Below are 24,267 nucleotides of genomic sequence, written 5' to 3' on the forward strand. Positions count from 1 at the left end.
TTTCTGTGAGAGAGAAATAAGATTACAATTATATTTTTCATTGTAGAAAATAGCTGTTACTTCCCACTTGTATTTCACAATGTATTTTTGAAACTTGACAAATAATGGCACAGAATGTCATTTCCTAATGTTTGTTTATTATCTACCATCTAATTAAAATGGAAATGTTCATAAAGTACTGGAATAGGGTACTGGCTCAAGATACAGATGCTATGTAACATACTAGAATGTGGAAAGGGTAGAATACACACAAAACATTCATTACACAAAACCAATAGCTGCCACCACACATGTAGGACCCCCTGCTCAAGGTTATAGTGGGGAATGTTTCTCGTATTGATTTTGTTTGTTTCATTACTAGACCCTCCCTAAGAGTCTTATCCAAGTTCTTGTAAATCCAAGACACTGACCCTTGGTATCCTTTATACAGGTTGCACATATAAACCCCAAGGTGCTTGTTGCCCTCAGGTCAAAAACGTCATTGGGAAACTAATATCATTGTTGAACTCTTTGAAGACCTCCACTTTCATTTATTATGCTTAGTCTTACTTTGTTTCTTCCTCAGCCTTTCTGCTCTTCAGTGAAAAGGAAACTGACTTGGGACCGTATTAAATAAGTGCCCTGGGGGCAGAATGGGCGTTTGCGCCTGCTTTGAGTGCCCCAGGGCACTTCGGTATAACAGAAGGGGCCGCAGGTGTTTGTGTGGCCCCTTCTGTAATATTGATAGCGCAGGCGCATATAAAGCACCAGCGCTATCTTCAGGGGGCGTTCCCTCATTTGCATCGGGTGTGCCCCATGCAAATGAGGAAACCCCTTTGCCTCTGCGGTGGTATTACCGAAGTGGGCTCAGAGGCAAAGAATCTCTCAGGAGGTGCACAGACAGTGCGCCATCTCAAAGGGGGCGCACTGTCAGTGCGCCCCCTCATGGTAGCCCTCTGCAAGGGGGAAAGGGGGTCCCATGGACCTCCCGGACATCCCCTTTAAAAATGCGGGCTATTTTCACCAATAGCACTGTGAAAATATGGAGCACCATCAAAGTAGCCACTCCGTTTTTCACAGGAATGTGCTGTCCCAGGTCATCGCGAGTTTGTTGCTGCCCTGGGGGCATTCCATGTAATAGGGTGCACTTTCCCTGTTTGCACCTGTCACCCCTGTTTTAAGGTGCGACAGGCGCAAACAGGGAAAGTGCGCCTTTACATAATAGGACCCCTGGCGCTTAAAGCAGCATGTCCCTGATGTAAACAGAAAAAGGTTGATTTCATTCAGATTGATATGTAAATGATTACTGGGGGAGGCTGGTCACTATATTGTGATCAAAGTATCAAGCTACAAAAATATTGACTCCACTATATCAAGCACTATTTGGTCAAGTTAAGTAGATGAGATTTAAGAACAGTCAATCTAATCTTCCCTAAATATACTTACCTTAATGATATAGAGGTAATGAATGTTTTGGATGCTCTATGTTTATAGGTCGAGATTTCGTCCACAATAGTGTGTAATATAACTGTTTATTTCAGGTATCTTTACCCATAAAATATAAAAATAAAAGTTTACCAATAAAAGCATATAATCAGTGCTCCGTTTTATGTTATCAAAGGACTTATCATCAAATATCATTATGAGAACAAATCAGTTTCTCCGTTGAAAATAATCTAATAACATATATTCTCCGATGGTGAGCTGTGAATGCCTGTGCCCATATACTAAAATGAACAAAGCTAGAAACAGGAACTACTAAAAGATACTAAAAAAGGAAAGGGGTCGATTTTACATTTTAAAAAGCCGATTTAAAGTTTTGAATTTTCAAACGTCCAATAGGAACGATCAATTTTTATTCACAGTATTGGGAAAAAATAAAAAATAAACTTCAGGGTCATCAATCATATTAAACTAATAGCAGCATTTTGTTAGCACACACTTTAGTCTCACAAAGGTAAGTGGATATACCCAAGAGAAGCATGACTAACCTAAACCTCAGATACAGGAGGTTGTCAAAATGGGACGCAGTACAGTCTACATAGCATTCAAATTCCGTAATGCTTTTAATCGACAGAAAAACGTGTTGGGCACCTTGCTCTGCTCTATCATAGCTCTAAATTTCCAATAGGTTACTTTAATTATTGTAGCACACTAGAAGACATAGAAAGGAATTTGAACAGAAGAGGGACAACCCCAAAGAAAGATCAGTTGAGTACAGATGCTCAACACATGGTAAACACTGTACACCCCTCGAATCGAAAACTTTGGGGCTGGTAGAGAGCCCTGCCACAAAATGGCCACCACCTAGCGAGTCTCTATTAGCCGTAGCCACATATTCGTTATTTATCCTAAATAAACGGAGGCATCGGAGCTAGCCCGGCGGTGCCTAAACACTCCTTCACTTGCTGCACTAGAGGAGCCTAAAATCGGGAAGGAGAAGTGAGCTGAGTAACGCCTCGCAGTGAGAAGCCAATCACGGCCTACATCGGGCCCCGGGCTGGTGGCAGTGCTCCTCAGAGGGTCTGGTGGCACCTGGGAGAGGGAGGCGTCAGTGAGTAGAGAGTACCTGTCAACTTTGCCGCTTGACAGCGAGGTGAGGAGCGAAGTGGAAAGGAAAGCCTGGCCTGGCTGTATGAAAATTCAAGGGTGGGCTGTCTGATCCCTAGAGGCCTGTGCAAGGTAATTGGTATCTGCACAGCCTGTCGCATCAGACCGCGGCGCGCCGGCTAAAGCGAGGCCAGGCCCTGTGGAAATCAGTGGGCAGGAGATCGGGACGGGGTTCTGAGGGGTGCAAGCCTGTGCCGATAGGAGTAGTGTCCAGTGAGCGGCAGGCCGGGTGGGTCCCAGAGGAGATCCTGGCACTACTGGGACTTGTCTGATACCTTGGTCCCAATGCGTGGGACTTAAATAAAGGGAGACTATTCTACTCCTTGTGCCAGCTGAGAGAGGAGTCAGCGGACAACTAGCTTGGACTAGAATGGGACCAGTGCAGTTGGTGACTCCTTTGGGTCTGCTCGTTCAAGGTGGGGTCCTTGACCAGTGCCTAATGCTGCTGCCTACCTGCAAACCATAGTGGTGGGAAATGGACTCACTGGCTGTGATCGCCCGCCCATTCTGCATGTGGACCGTTGCACTGGGCGTTTCGAGTTGAGGGACAGGCGGGGTCTGCTCGTGGCCCTCCCCCCTGTATTCTCCCAGGATTGTGGTGGGATGCTGACAGCGTCAGTGAAAAGAGGGGTACTCTACAATAGTGAACATGAGCCTCGAGCTTGCTAAGCTACACTTGGTGCAAGATGGGGAAAACTGACATGAGACAATCTAAGCTTTCCTTCGAAAATCGCAGGCAGACGTGCACGACGAATTCGCCAACCAGATGATCACCAGCTGAGTCAGGGGGACGGAGAGAGCTCGTCCCAGGAGTCAGACATTCGATCTATGTTTATAGACCTTAAGAAGAGCCTGACTTCCATTGATACAAATATAGATATGCTGGCTGACAGATTCAACCGACTTAAGGAAAAGGTAGACAAGCAAGAGGAGTGGATAGATCAATGCTGATTGGGTGTGGAAGATGTGGAAGATCCAGGTAGAAGCTGCTCCAGATGGAAAAGGTACTAGAGGTAGTCCGCAACAAAAATGAAGACCTGGAAGCATTCTCAAAGTGGAATAATCTGAGCATAATCAGAGTCCCAGAATCGAAGGCACTGGGTCGAATGTAAGATTATGTTGAGACAATGCATCAGACTCTATTTGGAGATGCCCTCTCAGCCATGCTCATTGTTGAAGGAGCTCATAGGTCACTGGGCCAGCGGCCTTCCCCATGCGCACCGGTTTGCCCGATTAGTGCCCTGCTGTTAAACTTTAGGCTTGGTGCAGAAAACGGATGACAAGTACTCTCTAATATATCCTGCGAAGCTCTGAATACACCACTCTGTAAAAACGCATTATTTCATGGATCCGAAGGCAGCTGCCGAATTTGTCAATAGCATCCCAGTGGCAGAGACAGGTTTTCTGTCATCGACCTGAGGCATGGGGCGGGGGCTTTTTAGCGATAATGATTGAGGTGGAGTCTTCTCCATAAATACTGGGCTATGGATGACCCGCCAGACGGTGGGTGGCAGTGCCCTCCTTACGGCATCCCAGAACTATGAGATGCATAAACACTGATCGTAGGAGTGCTGGTGGCAGTGACTTGAACTATGGCCACATTAAGTGCTCTTCTCTGCCTGGCTTTGTCCCCCTTCACCCTTTACTGCTCCGGCCACCTAGCTGCAACCCAGCTGGGAGAGTGTTGGTTTTCTGGTTCACCCCCTCGGGATGATTCCCTTTGCAATTTGGGTGCAGTATGATGGGTGGGGTGGTAACATTTGGTCCTGTTGGGAAGCCGAACTGGGTGATGAGTTGCATGGTGGGGTAATGTTGATGCAAGAAGCATGTGCTTGTTTGCAATATGTTTGGATGTTTTCCCCTAGTTGCCACTCAGCATGATGACACCTCCTTTGCAATATGTTTGGATGTTTTTTCCCCTAGTTGTCACTCGCACGATGATGCCTGTTTCTTCGGCTGGCGACCCCTGTTTGAGCGACTGGCAATCTCCCACCCATATACCATTCTGAATGCCGTCGATCAAATTCATGACTTGGAACATAAGGGGCTAAATGATAGCCACAAAGCGCGACGTGCTCTGGCCTACAGCGTCAGTCATAGAGTAGACATCTGTTTCCTACAGGAGTTTCACCTTACGGAGGGTACTCGGGTTCGCCTGCGGGCTGGCTGGATTGGTGAGCAGCATGTACCATGCTATTCTAATTATGCATGCGGGGTGGCAGGTCTAATCCGCAAGGGGCTGCCATGCTGCACGTGTCTAGTCCTATGTGATCAACAAGGCCAGTATGTGATGCTCTTTGGCACATTGCAGGGCCACCCCTTGAGGCTATTATCCGTATACGACCCTAACGTGGATGACCCTGCTTTTTTGTGGAGGTTTAGAACTGGCGTGGTCTCTTGGGCCGGGAACACTCCTATGGGGAGGGTACTTTAATGTGGTCCTTGTCGCAATCACAGACACGTCTAGTGACTCCCGACGCCTACACATGACGGGTGTAGCGCAATTGCGAGCCAAAATGGCTGACAGTAACCTGACTGGCTTCTGACGCTCTCAACATGCGGGAAGCGCAGAAGGTACATGCATAGCACCCACTCACCACATAGTCAAGGATTGGTTATTGGCTAGCGACAAGAGGTAGAGATGCATGGACCTCAAATGTTATATACCTCTCGCAGACATTATCTGGTCATGCCTCGGTACTGTGAGAGATAGCTCTCCCAGACTACATAATGCATGCTTTTGCGAGGTACCTGCTGGCTGGAAGTCTTCGCGACCAGGTGTTTTGTAGCGAGATCCAATCGGCAGTTGTAAAATAGTTTAAGCATAAAACGCAAACGGTATCATCTTAATCTACACTTTGGGAAGCCTCCAAGGTGGTGATCCCAGGAGTTTGCATAGCACAGCAAGCTGGTGTACTGCGGGCATTGCGTGGGGAGCCGGCGCTGCTAGGAGCGGAGATCCACACTCTGGAGCGCCAATATTTTGAGACATGCAGTGAATCCACATTGACAGCTATTTGTGGCAGACTCACGGAGTACGACAACCCGGCGCACAGAGAAACCCATTATCTAGGGATAGAGACCCGTGCCCAGGCTATGGCGAGCGTGATAGGGTAGGTTAGATCTTGGCTAACCTTCTGCGCAAACCTTGGGCTAGCAATTACATAGTTGCATTAACAGATGAGCATCAAAATGTGCATGTTGTAGTAGAGACTATACAGCGCGAAATGACTGCTTTCTTCTCCTACTTATATACGTCCACGGAGACCATGCCACCTCGGACTTTACCTCCTATTTGGACTCTGTGCAACTACTTTGGTTCAAGGAGGGCCATTGGTGCTACCTCGATAAACCCTTTACAGTGGGGGAGGTCTTTCAGGCTATCAGTGCAATGCCTGGTAACAAGGCCCCCGGCTTGGATGGTCTCACCGCCACCTTCTACAAAGAGTATGCCCATATACCTCCCCCCCCCCCCAAGAGAGGCATTGATTTTTACTATATTAAAACCAGAGAAAGACCGGCAGTGCAATTAAGCATATAGACCCCTATTCATGATTAATACAGATAATAAACTCTTAGTAAGACGGATAGCCTAACGGCTACTCTGGCTTTTACTGCTTACAGCACGACCAGACTAGTCGGGGTTTGTACCTGGTCGGTCAACGGCCCGTAACTTACACTCCTTTTTAGCCCCAGTGCACACCATTAACCCCGACCTCAGTGCTGGGGCGGTCTTCTTGGACACCACCAAGGCGTTTGATTCGTTCGAATGGCCTTACGTTTTTTCACACTACTGTCACGCCTTGGAGTCAGTCACAAGTTTATCTGACTAATTGACCTCCAATATGCCCAGCCAGTTGCTAGAATGCGAATTAATGGAGCAATAACTCTCCTTTTACAATATTGAGGGTCACCCGACATTGATGTCTTCTATCACCCATATTATTGGACATTGCAATGGAAACATTGGCGGCGTGATTGCGACAGCACCACTCAAACTGAGGCTTGCCATATACACCCCGTAGAGTCCAGGTATCCATATCTGCGAACGATGTTACTCTATTTGTTAGGGATCCGCAGGATAACTTGGAGCCGCTCATCAGCGAACTCACTAGATTTGATGGTATAACATGTATCAATATCTATTGGGCTAAATCAATTGTATTCTACTTGATGGCTGCGCACAGGGAATTCAGTTCGGAGTTCCCACTACAGTGGACACAGTCCGATATTTGGGGATCTGGCTGAGCCGAGATCTGGCCAAGCTATGGAGAGCTAACTATGGCATAATGATGCCCTGGCTTGGGAAGCGGGTAGAAAACCGTCTGAAGCTCCTGTTATCATTGAATGGGAGATTGGCCATTACTAAGATGGTGGTTCTCCCTTAATTTCTTTATCTTTTATCACCCTACCTCTCCCTCTACTGGTGTACTTTCGTAGGCAGCTCAGGTCGCACCTAGTGAGATTGGTGTGGGTGGGCATACAGCCCAGAGTGGTGTGGGAGATGATGATACTTCCCAATGAGAAGGAAGGGCTGGGAGCACCAGATATGGACTTGTATTATTTCAGCACGCAGGCGCAATTAGCACACTACTGGCTCTACCCTACACAGTTCCAGGCACATAGGACCCACAAACATAACCATGTTGCCTGTGCCCACTCCAAATGGCTCTGCACATGCCCCCCAAGCAACCATAGACACGTATTGATACTTTGGCCTGCACGGTGTTGGCATAGAATGAGCTAAGTTGACGGGTGGGTTTGAATTACTTATTCGGCTGCATCAGCTACAACTGACGGTCATGCGGGCCGTGTAGCCTGAGGGCATCTTTGTTGCCATGCAACAGGCTCTACAGGGACCTACAGTTATACTACTGTGCACATTCACCTACTGTCAGGTACAAGCTGCCGTGTGGACGGCTCGTGACTCCTTCCCAGCAGCCTCTCCCACATTTCAAGTACTGGAGGCGATTCTTACATGCGCATCTCCACTCAAGCTGGTCATGAGGCTTCTACACTGGAATGCAGAAAACTGCGCCGGTGATAGCGCCCAGCAGACAAGGGCTGCGGATCTTGCAGTTTCCCTCACTGAAGAGCAGTGGAAATATTGTTGTACTAAATCAAGGCCCCTGTACCCCAACTAAAGGCTGCGCTTAGTGCATTTCAAATATCTGCATAGGCTCCACCACACTCCAGAGGAGATGCCCAGGATGGGCCTGGTTGATGATGCAAGATGTGTGCACTGCGCCGTACCACTCGCTGACTTTTTTTCACTTGGCTTGGCACTACCCTGGTATGCGGCACTCATGGGAAATGATATTTGACGCTTTTGACAAAAACACAGAGCATGCCCCCGAGCGTTCACCGAGAATTGCACTTTTAGGATATGTTAAGCAGGTCCCACCAGAGAAACGCAAGCTGACAGCAATCCCGCTTTTGCTACTAAGCGCCTGGTTGCGATGCATTGGGGCAGATGCCCAACACCTCAGAGGGATGGGTGGCTATATGATGCAGCCTACTGCCAGGAACAATTGACTGCTTATTAGGAATCGATGCCCGGTAGATCCCATCCCAAGGATAGAAATATTGAAGAAATATTTCCAGAGATAAAATGAAGGGAATAAGCCTAGACCTTGGTTCCTTTATTGGACCTTCTGTCATGTCAACACCTCCAATACCGACAGGCATTTCACAGCCAAGGCCATTCTTTTGGCCAAATGGAGGTGGGCGATATTGTGAATGTGTGCCCACCTCGGTCTATGAACAGCTGGTTGCAGGACACAAAATGTTGCAGTTATATGGTTGAAGTATACTCCTCCTTCCAGCTTGTCAATGCTCCCCCATAGTGGTTTCCACTATGCAACTATCTACTTAAGCTTGATGCTGATTCAAACCATGCCTATACCAGCACAATATGTTTTTAGGTCTCGCCTACTAGTGACAACTGTCTAGTTGAAAAAGACCATTTATGGACTAGTGGTAGAAATGACAGTGGGAGGAGAGCTTCCATATATTGGCTTTGTTATTTACTGCTTCTTATTTGATGGATCTCCTTCATCTGCCTGTGCTAGTCTCTCCTCTGGAGCATAGCCTCTTTATCATCCTTTTGATTGACTGCCGTTGTCTTACCACTCTTAACTTTTAGGGAATTACTTTTGTTTTTTTCGTTAAGCACACCATGAAAGGAGAAGTGCTTTTAGCTCTCTCCGTCATGTGCTTTCCCCAGTGCTCAGTGTTGCTGTCTCCCTTGTGGGCTGCTCTCGCTCATGCGTGTCTCCCTCGACCCCTTGTTGCTTCCTCCCTCGTATGCTACTCCTCCCCTTTTCCTTCCACAGGGCTTTATTTTTATATATTGAAAAAAAGTAAACAAGCATTTGTTTGAAGGCCCAGCAGTTTCTATTTGCTGCCTGATGCTGTTCTACAAAAAAAGACATTTTGCACGCTTACATTTTTTTTAGATTAACCAATCTAAGTGGTGTCTGTCTCCTTAGATCACTCAATAAAAAATGTAAATGACATCTACGTCTTTCTGTAGGCACATGTATATGGGGAACAACCTTTACAACACAACTGTTACAACGCACTACACTTACAACGCATTTTTTACAACGCAAAATCCATTACAACGCATGACACTACAACGCATTTTTAAAAACTACCTTTACAACGCATTCCATTACAACGCCTACCATTACAACGCATAATATTACACTACACTATCCAACACTTACCCTACTGTTGCACCCCCTGGAGTTAGAATAGTAATTTTTACCCCTATACTATCCAACACTTACCCTACTGTTGCACCCCCTGGAGTTAGAATAGTAATTTTTACCCCTATACTATCCAACACTTACCCTACTGTTGCACCCCCTGGAGTTAGAATAGCAATTTTTACCCCTATACTATCCAACACTTACCCTACTGTTGCACCCCCTGGAGTTAGAATAGTAATTTTTACCCCTATACTATCCAACACTTACCCTACTGTTGCACCCCCTGGAGTTAGAATAGTAATTTTTACCCCTATACTATCCAACACTTACCCTACTGTTGCACCCCCTGGAGTTAGAATAGTAATTTTTACCCCTATACTATCCAACACTTACCCTACTGGTGCACCCCCTGGAGTTAGAATAGTAATTTTTACCCCTATACTTTCCAACACTTACCCTACTGTTGCACCCCCTGGAGATAGAATAGCAATTTTTACCCCTATACTTTCCAACACTTACCCTACTGTTGCACCCCCTGGAGATAGAATAGCAATTTTTACCCCTATGCTATCCAACACTTACCCTACTGTTGCACCCCCTGGAGTTAGAATAGCAATTTTTACCCCTACACTATCCAACACTTACCCTACTGTTGCACCCCCTGGAGTTAGAATAGTAATTTTTACCCCTATACTATCCAACACTTACCCTACTGTTGCACCCCCTGGAGTTAGAATAGCAATTTTTACCCCTATACTATCCAACACTTACCCTACTGTTGCACCCCCTGGAGTTAGAATAGTAATTTTTACCCCTATACTATCCAACATTTACCCTACTGTTGCACCCCCTGGAGTTAGAAAAGTAGTTTTTACCCCTATACTATCTAATACTTACCTTAAATGCAATTTAATATTATGCGTTGTAATGGTATGCGTTGTAAAGGTAGTTTTTAAAAATGCGTTGTAGTGTCATGCGTTGTAAGTGTAGTGCGTTGGAATGGATTATGCGTTGTAAAAAATGCGTTGTAAGTGCATGCGTTGTAAAAGTGTGCGTTGTAACGTCATACATCCCATGTATATGCATGAGTGAAACCCACTGGCTTTGGCAATGCTTATTTATGCTATTGTTACCTTGTATTGATATTAGTTGATGGGGCTATACTGTCCTTGCTCGATTCATCTATATAATTATTAAATTAGGACCCTATGCATTGTCATACCTTTAGTTGTGGTTAATTGTTATGTGGGAAATGAATACATTATTAAAGAATGCAATTTGCTCTTAAGAGCCTCAAACTATAAGCCAGATGAATAATATAATAAGATGCATAATGTAATAAAGTTGCCTTGCGCAATACACAGCATAGAACCCATGCTGCAGACATGAGTGTGCACTGTCTAGTAAAGGATTTGCATGGAAAGCATACCCTTCCAGTACAAATCCCTATGCCAGACAAACTCACAATGGTCCTAAGCATTAAAAGGTTGGGATGCACCTCAGTACACATGCAATGTATGTTTTTTTTAGGTATTCCATGTGGTTAATGCCTGCCTCAAGGAGGCTTTATTTGCCTACCCAAATCCTCATCTGACTATCTTAGTAGATCAGGATTTGTGTAAAAATCTATCTATCTATCTATCTATCTATCTATCTATCTATCTATCTATCTATCTATCTATCTATCTATCTATCTATCTATCTATCTATCTATCTATCTATCTATCTATCTATCTATCTATCTATCTATCTATCTATCTATCTATCTATCTATCTATCTATCTATCTATATAAATATATATCTATCTATCTATATATCAATTTATCTAATGTTTCTTCAGTATGCAAGGGAAGTCACCCCCCAAGACAATAGGTTTTAAACCCTATAGGGACTGTCGCAAGCAGATGTCTGTGACAGATCTCCAAATGGTATGTCTGTGTTGTCTGAGGTCGGAATACGACTCCAAGACAAGTAGAGACTGTGCATCGATAAATCTCAAGGCTATCAGGGAGTTTGAGGTGAAACTCTACGTCATCAAGCATATAAACATATTGCATTCCCTGGTTCCAAGTCACGCTGTAAGGCACAGTCCCAATCCCGTTCCCGTAGTCAGCAGAGCCATTTACAAGGCCATTTTTCATTGCGCTCATAGTCTTTGGGTAAGCACAAGAAACACAAGAATGCCAAGCAGAGTTGCACCCCTTCCTGCCATTCTTATTCTCCTGAAGACTAGTAGGACCAGCTATCATGCTTGCGCTCCTGAAGTTGCCCACCTTCGGAACCAAATCTGCAGTTGGTTTCGGCACAGCTCTAATTCCTGGGGCTGTCAGCCACGCTGCACAAGATTGAAGAATTCTACGCAGCCATGCACCGGCTCTTGGGTTCTTTACCGATTCCCTCTGGTGCTTCTTTGGGGCCCATAGAGTCAGAGTCTGAGTTACTGCCTGTAGGGTCACCCTCAGCACCTGCTGGACCCCCCTGAGCCCATTCCGATGTTATGCTCACCTTAGGTCCAGGCGCTTCAACGCTGAGACAGACCTCATCAATTGCAAACTCTGTCCAGATTATCATCTGAGACATCTATTTGACTCCGGCTCGAATCCGACCGATGTCGTACCTGATTCCAACCAAGACACTGTTGCCTGTCCTTGATCCTCCTTCAGGCGGCAGGCACCATTCCTTACATTCACTCCTTTACAAAACTTTTAATATTGACTGCAACCCAGGGAATGAGATTGCTTAACCCTATACAGAAGATAACTTGTGTGAAAGTTTGCAAGAGGCCAGTGGACTTGACCACTCACCCGAGACAGCTCCCCTCCCTAGCCCTGCCACAGAAGCATCTGCTTTATATGCTATAGTCAAGCGTAGGGCAGCCAAAGTCCCAGACCTTCAACTTCCCACTATGGAGGTGAAAACAAACATTCCTACAGAAGTCCTCCAACTAGATTAGACTGCGTCTGAGCCCTTTCCGCCCTTTAATAAGGCCCTTGCAGCTACTCTTCTGGGTACTTGGGCCAAACCATGCACTGCTTCACTGTTCAAACTGGCAGATTGCTCTGCATCACTGCCCTCCTCTTGGAGACCCAGCGTTTTGTCTCAGCAACCCTCTCTGAAGAGCCCTGCGGTGCAGGCCTACATTGGCTGATCCAACCCCAATAACTTCCCAACCACTTCCCTTGACAGGAAAACTAAAGGCCTGGAGACCTTTCATAAGTGTCTCTTTTCCCCTCCAGACACATTTAGCATGCTGCACAGTCCACCACCCTGCATCCCACCAGCGAAACTCTTTAGTGTGTCCTTTCAGGACCACAGCCACCCAGTGGGAGGTAGAATCCACAAATCTTATCCGGGTTGGCAAGAGATTACATCATAAAGAGGAGACGGCATGACAAAGATCATATGTCTAAATAGTGTCCTGTATACTAATTAATGTATGTGTGATAGAGCTGCCAGGGAAGAAATCCCATCTGATAGAGACTTCTAGCTGCAGATTCCCTACCTTTCAATTTCCCGGGCGTCAGGCTGGATCTGGAAACTTTTGCTGAGCAATAACCCTTGCGCGCGCCATCGGGCGGCTCCATTCGGCTCTGCGTGACGCCAGCGGCATCAGTAGCATCTGTTATGACATTGCGGTCACCTATATAGGCGCCACCCTGTCGCGCGGACATCAGTTCTTTTCTTCCCACACCAGTTAAGCGCCGATCTGGAAAGAGCTACCCCTCTGTCGCTTTTTGACAGGCCTTTTCTTGACTTTTTGTTGACTTTGGAAGTTTTTCCGGCTTCTTGTGCAACGATGTCTTTGAGGAAGACAGGGTTCAAGCCGTGTGGAACCTACCACCGCATAATGTCGGTTACCGATCCCCACCTCGTCTGTCTCCGGTGTCTTGAGCCCGACCACGATTCAAAGTCATTCTTGGACTGTCAGGCTATGGTTCCGAAGGCCTTGTAGGAGCGGGCTTTAAAGCTCCTTGAGGCCCAGCAGTCAACACCATCCAGCGAGACTCCGTGAAGGTCCCAGTCCCGATCGAAGAAGAGGAGGTCGTGGGACCGCTCCCAGAGCCCAAAGTCCTCTTCGTCATACTCGAGGTCATCGGGGCACTCAAGGAAGAGGCACAAGAAAAAGATGTCCAAGCTGACTTCACCTTTGCGTCGGCTGTCGTCCCTCAGCGAAAGAGGTAAGGAGTACCAATGCTCTAGGCATGGTTCTGAAAGCCGGGGCTAGGGTTGACTTCGCGCCTCACTCCCTTTCCGGGAGCTGGAGCGATCTCCGCTCAAATTCAAGAATTTTACGAGGCCATGCGCCGCATGTTTGAGCGGGCCAACCCCTCTGGTGAGCCCTCAGGCCCTGCTGGGTAGGAAGGGGCCCCATCAGATTCGACGCCGTCAGCTCCAGCCATGGCGCTGGTGGGGCCTCGGGGATCCGATTGGAGTCAATGATGGTCATGCCATCATAACCTCCTCCGGCATTGAACCTGAGGTCGGCGCCTTTGGTGCTGCCGGTGCCCACCGACACTACCAACCCCATCCTTATCCCTGGTGACATGGAGTTGGAACGGTGTTGCTCTGTGCCGATTCTGATGCTGATTAAACCCAGGGGTTCTATGTTGTCACCTGAACACTTTGAGGATGTGTTAGGGTCAGGAGAGGAATGGGAGGGGTCCATGGACCCTTTGGATACTAGGATGACTATGCAGAGCAATTGGACTGGTATGGGAAACTTGGGGAAGCCAGTGGACTGGACATCTGAAACCCTTTCGCCCTTTAATCAAGCACTAACTGATGTCCTTCTAGGCACGTGGTCCAAGCCTAGCACAGGGGCTCCTGTGAAAAGGACAATTGCACGCCGCCATCGCCCAGCTCCGGGCGACCCAAAAATCCTCAGCCAACACCCAACCCCCGAAGGTTTGGTGGTGCAGGCCTCTACATCCCTGGGCGCTTTCCCTTCTGCCCCTCTGGATAGGTAATCCAAGATGCTGGATTCACTTGGTAGGAAGATGTTTTCTTCCTCTAGCCTGTCGTTGCTGTCGGTAAATACTGCATGCTTATTGGGCTGTTTCTCCCACTCCCTTTGGAAGAAGGTTGCGCGAGTGCTGCCACAAGTGCCGGAGGAGGCCTGGGCTGTGCTCTCTCAAGCAGCTAAGGACGGGAGAGATGCAGCAAAATTCACCATAAGGTGTGGCCTTGATACGACGTATTCGCTGGGCAGATTGATTTCCACGATAGTGGCCTTGAGGTGCCATGCCTGGTTTAGGACAACTTGATTCTCAGGCGACATCCAGGCAAATTTCATGGACATGCCATTCGATGGAACCCGTAGTTTTGGGGAGAAGGCAGATTCGGCCCTAGTGAGGTTCAAGAACTCTCGAGCTACGGCCAGATCCTTGGGCTTCTCTTCTACACCTCGTGGCCAGTCTTGCTTTTGCCCCTTTCTTGGCAACGGAAGGGGTTTCCAGCCGCGTTAGCCCTATCCCAGCCACCTTCCTGTGCAGGCTTCCTAAGCCGTGTGGGGAAGTGGATACCGTTCATTCCGACCTAGGAATAGAAGTCAGAAGTCATTGGACACCCTGCCCTCGGCAGCCACAGCCTCCAAGTACTCCTACTCTGACTCTTCAAGGCCACACCACTCCAGTTAGTGGGAGAATTCATCATCATCTCTCCCACTGAAGGTCCATAACATTGGACAAGTGGGTCTTGCAGATCATTCAGGAGGGCTATTCTCTGCCTTTACTTTTTTTTCCACCTCCCATTCTGCCAAATCAGGAACGGTTGATGGAAGATCATTTGAAATTCCTCCAGGAGGAAGTTACAGCTCTCTTGGCCAAGTGAGCTATAGAGAGGGTCTTGGATTCAAAAGTAGGCAGTGGCTGTTATTCCCGCTACTTTCTGATTCCCAAAGAGAACAAAGGGTTGCGGCCCATTTTAGATCTTCGGAGTGTCAATCTCTTTATCAAAAAGTGGAAGTTCAAGATGTTCTCTCTAGCTCAGGCCTTTTGTGCCCTAGACCAAGAAGACTGTATGGTAGCATTGGACCTGCAGTATGTGTATTTTCACATCCCCATACTGCCGGGCAACAGGCGTTAACGGCGGTTCAAGGTGGGCTGCAAGCACTTTCAGTTTACTGTGCTCCCCTTCAGCCTCACCAGTGCCACTCGTGTATTCACCAAGGTGATGGTGGTGGTCGCAGCTCATCTACGCAGGTTAGGGGTGTCAGTCTTCCCCTACCTCGACGACTGACTCTTGAAGGTGTCTTCTCCCCAGGCTGCCGTCTCCCACCTAAAGATTATGGCTAACCTCTTGCATTCGCTGGGATTCTCTATAAACATGCCAAATCACACCAGACTCCTCTCATTGGAGCTGTTCTGTACACAGTGCAGTTTCAGGCCTATCATCCTGAGCAGCGAGTCCAGGCTGTTCGGACTCATGGCCTCCTGCATCCTGTTGGTAAGACATGCCAGGTGGCATATGCGGGATCTGCAGTGGAATTTGAAGTTCCAGCGTGCACAGCATCGAGGAAATCTCACTGAAGTGGTCCAGATCTCGGAAGGAACTGCGAGAGATCTGCAGTGGCGGTTGACGAACCGCGATTGGATCAACGACAGGCCACCTCTCCCTTCCCCAACCAAAGCTCACAGTTGGGACACATGCATCACTTCTGGGATGGTGTGGCCATCTGGGAGAGGTGGAGATCAGGGGACACTGGTGTCCAGCAGAGTCGGGCCCCATATCAATTTGTTGGAACTGCGAGCGATTCCGTTGGCATTGAAGGCATTTCTTCCCTCTGTCAAGGGGAAGTTAGTGCAGGTATTCAAGGACAACACCACTGCCATGTGGTACTGCAACAAGCAGGGCGGGATGGCGTTGTGGACCCTTTGTCGAGAGGCCCTGCGTCTCTGGACATGGCTGGAACAGCAGGGCATTACCCTGCTGGTTCAACACCCGGCAGGTTCTCTGAACACCAGGGTGGACAAACTCAGCCATCGATGCCTAGCGGATCACAAATGGCGTCTCCAGTCAGAGGTGGCACAAGGTCTCTTTCGTCAGTGGTGAGAACCTTGGTTAGATATGTTCGCCTCTGAAGCAGTATTGCTGACACTGCACGCTTCAGTTTCCAAGGCGGCTATCTCTCGGTGAAGCCTTTTGTCGCCAGTGGAGCTCAGGCCTGCTGGACACCTCTCCGCCCATACGACTCCTGCCCAGTGTTCTGAAGAAGATGAGGAGCGACCAGGCCCAAGTCATTCTTGTGGCTTCAGACTGTGAAAGGAGAGTCTGGTATCTAGAGCTTCTGAAAATGATAATCGATCCTCCGAGTAGGCTGCCCCTTCGAGAGGATCTTCTGTCGCAGCAGTAGGGGACGGTCTCCCCCTCCCCCCGAACCTGTCAACTCTGCGCCTCCATGCATGGAGATTGAGGGGTGGCAGTTGATGGCTTTTGACCTTCCTCCCAAAGTATGTAACATTATTTTGGCGGCCAGGTGGCCTTCCACTAAGACGGTATGCGCCTGCCGTTGGCAAAAATTTGTATTATACTGTACAGAAAGGTCTATTGACCCTATATCTTCTTCTCTTTCCACTGTTCTTCAATTCATTCTAACCCTTGCCCAACAGGGCTCTGCATTGGCAACTTTCAAGGGTTACCTTTCTGCTCTGTCTGCTTTTTTTTGCCGCTGCCAGACCAACCTTCTCTCTTCAGGTCTCCGATTGTAAATAGATTTCTGAAGGGGCTGGCTCACTTGTTTCCGCCCACACCCTTTGTTATGCCACAGTGGGACCTTAATTTGGTCCTCACTTATCTTATGTGTGCTCCCTTTGAACCCTTACACAACTTTCCTCTCTGGCTGCTTACTATCAAGACAACCTTTTTGTGGCGATTACATCTGCCCGGAGGGTGAGTGAGTTGCAGGTGTTATCTTGCATGCCTCCCTACGTGATGTCTTTTCCAGACAAAGTGGTGCTTCGCATCCATGCTCTATTTTTGCCAAAGGGTGTGACCCAATTCCACCTGGGTCAATCCATCACGCTGTCCACCTTCTTTGCTCCCACGCATCCCTCTAAGGAAGAGGAGCGTCTCCACCGTCTGGACCCAAAAAGAGCGTTGTCGTTCTATCTTGACCGCACAAAAGAGTTCCGGGTGGATGACCAACTCTTTGTGGGGTATGTGGAAGGTAAGAAGGGGCAGGCAGTGCAGAAAAAGACCATCTCTCACTGGGTCATTCTCTGCATTAAGATCTGCTATGCCCTGGCTAAGAAGCAGCCCCCTCAGGGATTGAGGGCCCATTCAACCAGGGTAAAAGCTGCGACTACAATCTTCGCTCGGGGTGTCCCAGTCCTGGACATCTGTCAGGCAGCAGCTTAGGTATCTTTGCACACGTTTGCCAAGCACTACTGCCTGGATAGTCAGATCTGCAGGCATGGGCATTTCGCCCGTTCGGTCCTTCAGGACTTCCTAGTGTGAGGTATTGGTCCGCATCCCACCACCAGGATGGTATGGCTTGGGTATCAAATTCAAAGGGAAGAAATCTTGAATAAAGTTGATCTTAAATAAAGTTGATCCGGCCCCCTGGAGATAGTTATACTCATCATCACTTGTTATATCTTTGCACTTTGTCCCTCACTGACTCCATTACACTGCTCAACTTAAAACACCTCAGCTGCTCCCCATAGGGGAGTTGTAGCCCACACCATGGACCTTGCTGTCCGGGTGTGAAGAGGGAACCCCATGATGAAGAGTGTCACCCTAGTGTGAGTGAGGGTTCTTGTACTAAAAGGATTTCTTCCGTGGTAGATCTATCACACATACATTAATCAGTATACAGGACACTATTTGGACATATGATCTTTGTCATGCCATATCTACTTTATGACCAGGCATACATGTTGTGAGTTTCATGATGACTAGGGATCAGTGTGCCTCTGGTTGGGCCCCACGCTACTAGTTCTCAGAATCTGCCCCTTTGCGACCGGTATTTTTGCATTTGGGATGCATCATCCCAAATGCAAAAATCGCAATTTAAGGAATCTCTAAATTGCAATTACTTAAATTGCGATTGCATTTAAGGAATCCCAAATTGAGATTCCTTAAATGCAATGCATTAAAGTAACAAAATTAGCGATTTCGCCCAATAGGGGGAGCAAATTACCATGAAGTTTAACTTCATGGTAATTTGCAAAAACAGTGAAAAATGCACTTTTGTGCATTTTTCAAAGTTTCATGTTGCACACACACATGCCCTTAGAGCATGTGTGTGTGCAACATATGTGCACAGATCAATTTCAGGGGTGCAATAGGGTGTCATTTTGACACCCTTGCACCCTTGAAATTGCATGAGCAATTTGCGAGTACCAACTGGTACTCGCAAATTGCTCGTGCAATCTCCAATTCATTCCTATGGGCCTGGACGCCCATAGGAATGAATGGGACGGCATTCCTTACTTGCGACTCGCAATTTGCGAGTCGCAAGTAAGGAATGTGTAGGAATCGCTATTTTTATAGCGATTCCTACATGCATAGGCTTTTGCAATTCCTTAATTACGATTCCTTAATAATCGCAATTAAGGAATCGCAAAAGACTACGTTGATGCATGTGCCTATACATCCCTTGTGTGGTTTTAATAAGAGATTACATCAGAAAAGTGGATCCTGCAGATTATCAGAAAAGTTTCTGCACTGCCTTTAATTTCGTTCCTGACATACTTTCCACCGTCCCCTCAATTGCTGATGAAGGACCATCTCTCCGTTTTGCGTCAGGAAGTGCAGGATCTGTTGCCAAAAGGGCCATTGAGAGAGTGCCAGGGCCAGAAGTGGGATATGGTTGTTATTCCCACTACTTTCTGCTCCCCAAGAAGGAAGGAGTCCTCTGGCTGGTTCTAGGCCTACCCTATCTTAATGCCTACCTCCGTATGGAGAAATTCAAAATGCTCACCCTAACCCAGGTCTTGTCTAACTTCAACCTTGGAGACTGGAAGGTAGCATTGGATCTGCAGGATTCATATTTGCATTTCCCCATTCTGCTGGCCCTTTTGTGCTACCTGTGGTTCATGGTGAGAGAAGAGCATTTCCAGTTTGCTTTGCTCCCCTTTGGTCTCACCAGTGTCCCTTGAGAGTTCATAAAAGTGGTGGCGGTGCTTGCAGCACACTTTCGAAGGTCATGGGTGCAGTTGTCCGCTATCCCGACGACTGACTGTTGAAGACAGGCTCTCCCCAGGCAGTCATCTACCACCTCCTCACTAAGATGGACACCTATCATCTTTGGGGTTCACTATAAACGTGCAGAGGTCACATGTCACTCCTTTCTGAATACTCCCCTCCCCTTCATTAGAGCCATTCTGGACATGTTTCGATTTTGTGCCTTTCCTTTGGGAAGGATAGTCTAAGACATTCAGGCTATGATCCCGATTTTCCAACCTCAGTATTGGAATTCCAGGAGGTCGACTCTGAAGTTGCTGGGACTGATGACCTCCTGCTTCCAGATTGTCGAGCATGGCACGTAGAATATGTGGGCTCTGCAACTGAGACCTGAAGTCCCAGTGGGCCCAAAAGCAAGGGTACATCTCCAACCACATCTAAATTTCAGAGTAGACAGAGAAGGATCTGCAGTGGTGGCTACTGGACCGCAATTGAGTCAGCGGCAGAACCCTCTCCCTTCCCCACCCAGAGCTGACATTGGTGACTGATGTGTCACTTCTGGGTTGGATCAGCCATTTGGGAGAGGTGGAGATCAGAGTTGTCTGGTCTCTGGCGGAGTACCAGCTCCATATCAACCTTCTGGAGCTGAGGGCCATCCACTTGGTGCTTAAAACCTTCCTGCCATCCATCAAAGGGAGGCTAATACAGGTGCCCCATACACCACCACCACCAAGTGGTACTGCAACAAATAGGGTGGGGTCACAACCCTGTGCTGGAGGCCTTGCAACTCTAGAAATGAATAGACAGCCAAGGAATCTTCTGTTGTTGAACCATCTAGCAGGCTCTCTGAACACCAGGGCTGATTACCTCTGCTGCAGGTACCTCGCGTATCACAAGTGGCAGTTACACCTGGAGGTGGTGCTAGGTCTCTTCTGCGAATGGGGAGAACATTGGCTCGATCTGTTGGCACACCACTGATAATGTTCAATGTTAGCAATTTTGCTCTTTGGACTTTGCCTGGCATCTCTTGCTTGGATACGCCTTCTGCCTTAAGCAAAACATGGGACTTGAATACGCCTTTCCACCGATATCACTCTTGACCCAAGCTCTCAAGAAGGTCAGGACCGACCGGGCCCAAGTCATCCTAGCTGCTCTGGACTGGTCATGGAGAGTGTGGTATCCAGAACTCTTGGGCTTGTGCATTTCCTCTCTGGTCAGACTGCCCCAATCCCCCCACCCCCCTCCCTCCAAAAAGGAACTAATGTCGCAGCTGCCGGGTCGGGTTCTACATTCCGGTCGCAAACTCCCCACCTTCATGCATGGAAACTGTCCGGTGACAGCTAAATGCCTTTGACCTTCCCCTCGGATGTTGTTTGTTATTCTGACAGCCAAGTATCCATTGACAAAGACCATATACGCCTGTTGTTGGGACACATTTGTGGTTTGGTGCTGCACCCGCTTCAGGCCAAATTTTCTGATATCCTACCCTTTGTTCTTTGTCTTGCCCAGCCAGATTTTTCTGTGGGCAATGTCAATGGTTATCTTTCAGCCCTGTCAGCTTTTCTCTCTGTATCTGATCGGCCCTCCCTCTTTAAAACACAAGTTGTGATGCATTTTTAGAAAGGGCCAAAGTATCTGTTTCCCAGTTTACCCTTTGTGATGCCTCAGTGGGATCTGAGTTTGGCATTGACATATCTGATGTGTACTTCGAGCTTCGGCACAGTTGTCCCTTGAGGCTCCTCACTGTAAAAACTGTGGGGCATATTTACAAGCCCCTACCGACACCACAACATCACTTTCAGTGACATTGTGGTGGCGATAAGGGCCTTGTCTTATTTCCATCGCAGCGTTATGACACTTAACGTGGCTTAATGCTGCCTTGTAAATATGGCACCCTTTCACTCTGTATTTAACGTGAAAGGGGAGGGCAATGGATGTTGTGGTGTGCGTTCTACTGCAACACCCATTGATTTATGCTGCTGCCTCCTATTTACAAGGGCAACGTAAATAGGAGGTAAATAGGAGGCAGAGCCAAAATTAAGACCAGAGAAAACGTGATCTTAAACAGGCAAAACGAGGAGAAATGCCTTAATGATACACTTCGCCACTTTATTGTAAATATGCCCCTATGATCCTTGTTGCTATCACTTCGGCTTGGAGGGTGTGTGAACATTAGGTGTTATGTCATTGACATCCTCCATATACCACCTTCTTCCCAGATAAGATGGTTCTGCGCACAAGAGCCTCTTTTCTTCTCAAAGTTGTGACAGCATTCCACGTCAGCTAGACCATCACCCTGCCGGCATTCTATGCTCCGCTTCACCCCTCTAAGGAGGAGGAGAGACTTCATCCTTGCACCCTAAGAGAACGGAGCTTTTAAATAGATTGTACCAAAGAACATCCGGTGGACAATCAGCTCTTTGGGGGGTTCATTCCAGCAATGAAGGGCAAGGTTGTGCAAAAGTGTACCATCTTGTACTGGGTCATGCTCTGCATTGGCGTAGAAGCAGCTTGCGAGCCCACTCCACCAGGTCCAAAGCTACTACTATTGAGTTAGCATATGGAGTCCCTGTCCTAGGCATTTGCCAGGCAGCTACTTGGGCATCTCTCCATACATTCACAATGCACAATTGTCTAGGCAGCCTGCAAGACTTTCTGGTTGGAGTCCATTCACAGACCCACCTCCAATAGGTTCTGCTTTGGTATATAATCAAAATGTGAGGAATCTGTGGCTAGAGGTCTCTTTGAGAAGATCAAGTTATTTACATTGATAGCGCTCTTTCTGGTAGAGACACTATTGAACTGCAGATTCCTCATCGATCCTCCCAACCCCCCTCATTCTGTGATTGGACTCTAACCGTTAATAAGATCCCAAGTTTAGGAATCTGCACACTGGTCTACCAGTCTGCTTTTTGGGCTCCACTTCTGAAGCCACGGACAGTCTGGAAAGTAACTGACATTAGCGTGCAGGAATGGCACCTATACAGATTCTGCTCATCACTTCAGGAGCGGAATGATTCCAGTGCAGAGTCGTACAACTCCACCTTCCAGAGCTGAAATGTTACCGGATCCAGTTCAAAAGGTGAGTAATCTGCGGCTAGATAAAGTCCTTTCCAGAAAGAGTGTTACCGAAGGTTAGTAACTTGTTCTACTGAACTAAAGTTAAATGCCACGTGTAGGGCATGAATTACACATCAAATTGTCTGCTTCACCTATCAAAGTAATAGTCCGCTGTGTATTGGTAGGCCATACATCACCCTTTTACTCTCACTTTGCGTACACTGGCCACTTCGTACATCACTCTTATCCCTTGGGTTAGTATTTTCAGACCAATCTGTGGTTTTGAAGGAAGCAATAATAAAGTTTTGCTGCTTCCTCTAAGCGAAAACATTGCTATAGGTTGGCTATGAGAGAGGAATTACCTGAGGAAACCCATTCAATAGTTATAGTCAGATGCTGGCAGAAGGTGCTTATCTGCTTTCCATCACTGAAAGTATTACCTTTTTTGTTGACAGCACAACTATCTCAAAGCCATGGCCAAGTACTATCCCATGAGGAAGAAGCCTGGGGTCATCACCGCTGCTGTCAGAAACAAGCCCCCGTCTGTGTTCAGCTCGGCATAGAAGATAGAAGGACGCCAGGAAGCCACACCCACAATGCTTTATACAGGAACATAAAACTTTTACCAACACAGCATGAAAACGATAATGTGGTCTTGCAAAGACAAAATAAACCGCTCCAACCGTAGGACTTTACAAACTGTTTAACACATCACCTTTTGTGGCAAATATTTTCAGACTTTGGGGAAAAATATTTTTGTACTGTAAAAATCAAGAATTATAAGAGACGTAAATAATAAAAAATAATGGTGCTTGTTCAATGTGCGTTTCTTTCTGCTTTATTCTTTTGTAGTGTGCGAGCTGCAAGACAAAGGAATAGTACTTGTACGGCTGTTAACAGTCCCGCCACCCTGTTTATGGTTGACCTAATGATAAAAGATCTTTAATTCTCCAATATCGAACCTTGGATAAACTATGAGCACCGCCTACTTGCATATCCACTATTGTGGGAGGGGCTATTGGAGCAATCTGCCCAAAGGCAAGTGAATAATGAAAGATCCATTGAGTGAAGTTTATGTGTATAACCTCGGCTCCCTGCTGAGGAAAAGCAGCCTGTAAAAATATTAAAAAATAAGCCCACACAAATCTCTAGCACACGCTGAATCGAGTGTACAAATTAAATCAAACAGTCAATTAATACACATTGAGCCAAGTAATTTGCCCGTGCTCGAGAATTCTTTATTTTCTTTATTCTTTTCATCTCTTTTTGGACTCTTTTCTTGTTTCTGTAGCCAACACGTGTTTCGACTTATAGGGAGTACCCCAAGACTTCTTCAGAGCAGTAATCTTGTTATCTTTACACCAAATCGAATCCAAAATAGGTTCTCATTCCACACGATCAATAACGCCTGTATACTGACAAGCAGGTATCCAAAAAGTATTAAGTATTCTCCCTTAATCCTTTCATAAGATGAAACACGTGTTGGCTGCAGAAGCAAGAAAAGAATTCAGCAAGAGACGAAAAGAATAAAGAAAAGAAAAAAATCCCGAGCATGGGCAAATTACTAGGCTCGATGTGCATTAAATGACTGTTTGATTTAATTTGCACACTTAATTCAGCGTGTGCTAGAGATTTGTGTAGTCATTGTCCAATTAGCATAATCGGTTTTGGCGGAGTAGGGTGAATCACTTCCTCCTCTTTAAGTACAGCATGTAAGGATTATATATAAAAAAAATGGGATAAATACTTTTAGGGGATTTCTTATTGAGCGCCATT

General features: G+C 47.0%; 1 protein-coding gene across 2 annotated transcripts in view; it reads left to right on the forward strand.

Annotated features, from left to right (window-relative positions):
* KIF9 (kinesin family member 9) overlaps window positions 1-23,311 on the forward strand; it is a 567,914-nt gene extending 544,603 nt beyond the window's left edge. For both annotated transcript variants that reach the window (XM_085630190.1, XM_085630191.1), the window contains exon 21: window positions 22,947-23,311. In XM_085630190.1, the coding sequence (XP_085486316.1) occupies window positions 22,947-23,054 (108 nt within the window). In that variant the 3' untranslated portion in view covers window positions 23,055-23,311. The remainder of the gene's footprint in view (window positions 1-22,946) is intronic.
* The last annotated feature ends 956 nt before the right edge of the window (window positions 23,312-24,267 follow it).

This window comes from Triturus cristatus, chromosome 10 (assembly GCF_964204655.1).
Source record: "Triturus cristatus chromosome 10, aTriCri1.1, whole genome shotgun sequence".
NCBI classification, from domain to species: domain Eukaryota; kingdom Metazoa; phylum Chordata; class Amphibia; order Caudata; family Salamandridae; genus Triturus; species Triturus cristatus.